This window comes from Cucumis melo, chromosome 8 (assembly GCF_025177605.1).
Source record: "Cucumis melo cultivar AY chromosome 8, USDA_Cmelo_AY_1.0, whole genome shotgun sequence".
In the NCBI taxonomy this organism is placed as follows: Eukaryota; Viridiplantae; Streptophyta; class Magnoliopsida; order Cucurbitales; family Cucurbitaceae; genus Cucumis; species Cucumis melo.
In genome coordinates, this window is record NC_066864.1 from 25752039 (window position 1) to 25754244 (window position 2206).

A 2206-nucleotide genomic window follows, 5' to 3' on the forward strand; every position below is an offset into this window, starting at 1 on the left:
ATTCGTAAAATAGCTAACTAGATTCAAACTAATATGAAAAACTGGAGCGTTGGAACTTGTAAGGTCCTTGGTTGTGAAATCACCAGAAGATCCAAAAAGATTAGTTATTAATGAAATGAAAATTTAACATTCAATATAGAAGGTGAGCTAGAAATGGTACAATCCTGACAGAAAAAAAGTAAGAGTCTACAAGTTCTTTTGGCAAATGATACCAGTAACAAATAATTCTTCATTCAGCATTTCTACAAGTGGATCTCTGCCTAGGAAATAAAGTAATATCAGCTAAAGGAATAAAAATGACATCATATTAACAACTTGCTGATCAGAGTAACAAAGAGGATTGGTTTATTAGTCAATATCATTTTCAACAATCCTACTCTTAACCAAACTGAGGAGATGAGATCACAAGACAAACATCCATGATCCAACCCAACCAGCTTGTTCATCAAAAGAAGACTTCCAAAATTTACAATAATCAGCCTGCTTCACTGGAGATTTTGCTAGTCATACAATCAGTACAGAAACGTCAGATGTTCAAATTAGCAAGTAAGTAATTCATTCTCGAGAGTTAACTTTACCTACATTCTTCTATGCAATAATCTGAAGCTAATTAGAAGTGCACCAATATTCAGAACTCAAGCTTTCTGCACAAACCCATGTCGAGATTGCGCAACTTTCTCGAGGGCTTAACGGGCGCAGCAGGACAAGTTTGAGCAACCCCACTCAAAAAAGACGTAGGAGGTGTATTACAATCAGGAGAATCACTTTGAGAGCTTGAGGGCTGAGCAAGAGAAGATTCAGCTTGATGGGAAACAATAACTTCCAAGAGGTTCTCATAAACTGCCTCCAACAGCTCACTATCAGAAATGGATTGTTCTTCTTCAGCTTCCACTAATTGCAATGAAGAAGAAGAAGAACCAAATTGAAGACGGCGAGGAACAAAGCCAACAGAGCCACTAAAATACTTTCTAGAGATAGGAGCTAAAGCCAAATGAGCAGGGGCAGGGGAAAAGGGGTCAAAAACACCATCCTTAGGAGTACGAGGGCTACAAAGAGGATCAAAAGAGTCAGAACTCTCTAAAGGGGCTTCAATTCTTTCACCTAAAGAATCTAAACAAGTTAATAAAAGAGGTTTGCTAGTCACAACCTGAGTGATTGGGGATTTAGAATCAGAAGGAAAATCACCACTTTCTCTATCAGCATCAGGCGTTGAAGGCTCAATAGGAACTCTTAGTTCAACAATCTCCAGCTGAGTTTCCACTTTACTACAACATTTAGTAGACAAATTTTCTGATTCTTTAGATTCATCAGTACATCGAGCAAAATCCATCTTCGTTAAATCAACTGGGCGTAAATCAAAACCCTGAATAACGAAGAAATCATATAAAAAAACTACAAAACCCTAACGAAACGGGGGGGGGGGGGGGGGGGGGGGGGGGGAATCTGATCAAAGAACACAATGAAATGGACAACAAACATATGGGTAACTGAAGATTTCGCGTTGTAAAAATATCAAGGGGAAAAACAACAGAAACCTAGATGCAGGAAGGGGAAAAGAGGGCGAAAAAGCGTTTGGAAATGAAGAGAAGAGGGAGAAAGTTACCTGGCGGCTGAGTAATGGGATTGAACGGAAGTTGAAGAGGAAAACGGCGACGGTAGGGGAAGAGAAAAGCTTTAAAGTTAAGAGAATAAGGCTCGGAAACCAAGAAAGAAAATGGGCGTAGAGAGAGATGGAGATTGGAAGTGGGATCCAAAAATGGAGTTTTTGTGAGTGAAACTGTAGATCAGAGATCATCGAACGGTCATCTTTAACCTTCTTCTACTCCTTCTTCTCAATTTGCAAATTCCAAAACGGTTCAATGAGATTTTTCTTTTCCTTTCTTTCTCCTTTTTTATTGTTTTTATGTTAAAAAGGTTTTAGAAAACAAATTTGATAACAATTTAATTTAATTTTGGAACAGATTGTTTTGAAAAAATTGGAGTGTTCCCAATTTTTTAAAATAATTTTGGAAATATTTATTTCACGTAGTTTCATTTTTCTTTTCAATCCATAGGATTTTTTGGAAAACATATTTTTATATGTTCAATCCAAACACATCATTATTATTGACTATCTTTATATTTTTGAATTAGCAATAATTTAGTTTGTAACATTTTAAAATAATAATAACGTAGTCTCTAAATTCTTAAATTTATAACAATTTAG

The 2206-nt window shown here is 36.3% G+C and overlaps 1 protein-coding gene across 1 annotated transcript; it reads right to left on the reverse strand.

The window, feature by feature from the left end:
* Positions 1-319: 319 nt before the first annotated feature.
* Positions 320-1888, reverse strand: LOC103501496 (uncharacterized). The gene is made up of 2 exons (XM_008465086.3): positions 1604-1888; positions 320-1363 (listed from the first exon to the last, which is right to left on the reverse strand). The coding sequence occupies exons 1-2, from the start codon at positions 1793-1795 to the stop codon at positions 629-631; spliced, it is 927 nt and encodes a 308-aa protein (XP_008463308.1). The 5' UTR covers positions 1796-1888; the 3' UTR covers positions 320-628.
* Positions 1889-2206: the final 318 nt, after the last annotated feature.

Coding starts and splice junctions, on each gene's coding strand:
- LOC103501496 (XM_008465086.3), bottom strand. CDS start 1,795: ATGATCTCTGATCTACAGTTTCACTCACAAAAACTCCATTTTTGGATC. Junction 1,364..1,603: donor TCCCATTACTCAGCCGCCAG/GTAACTTTCTCC, acceptor TTCGTTATTCAG/GGTTTTGATTTACGCCCAGT.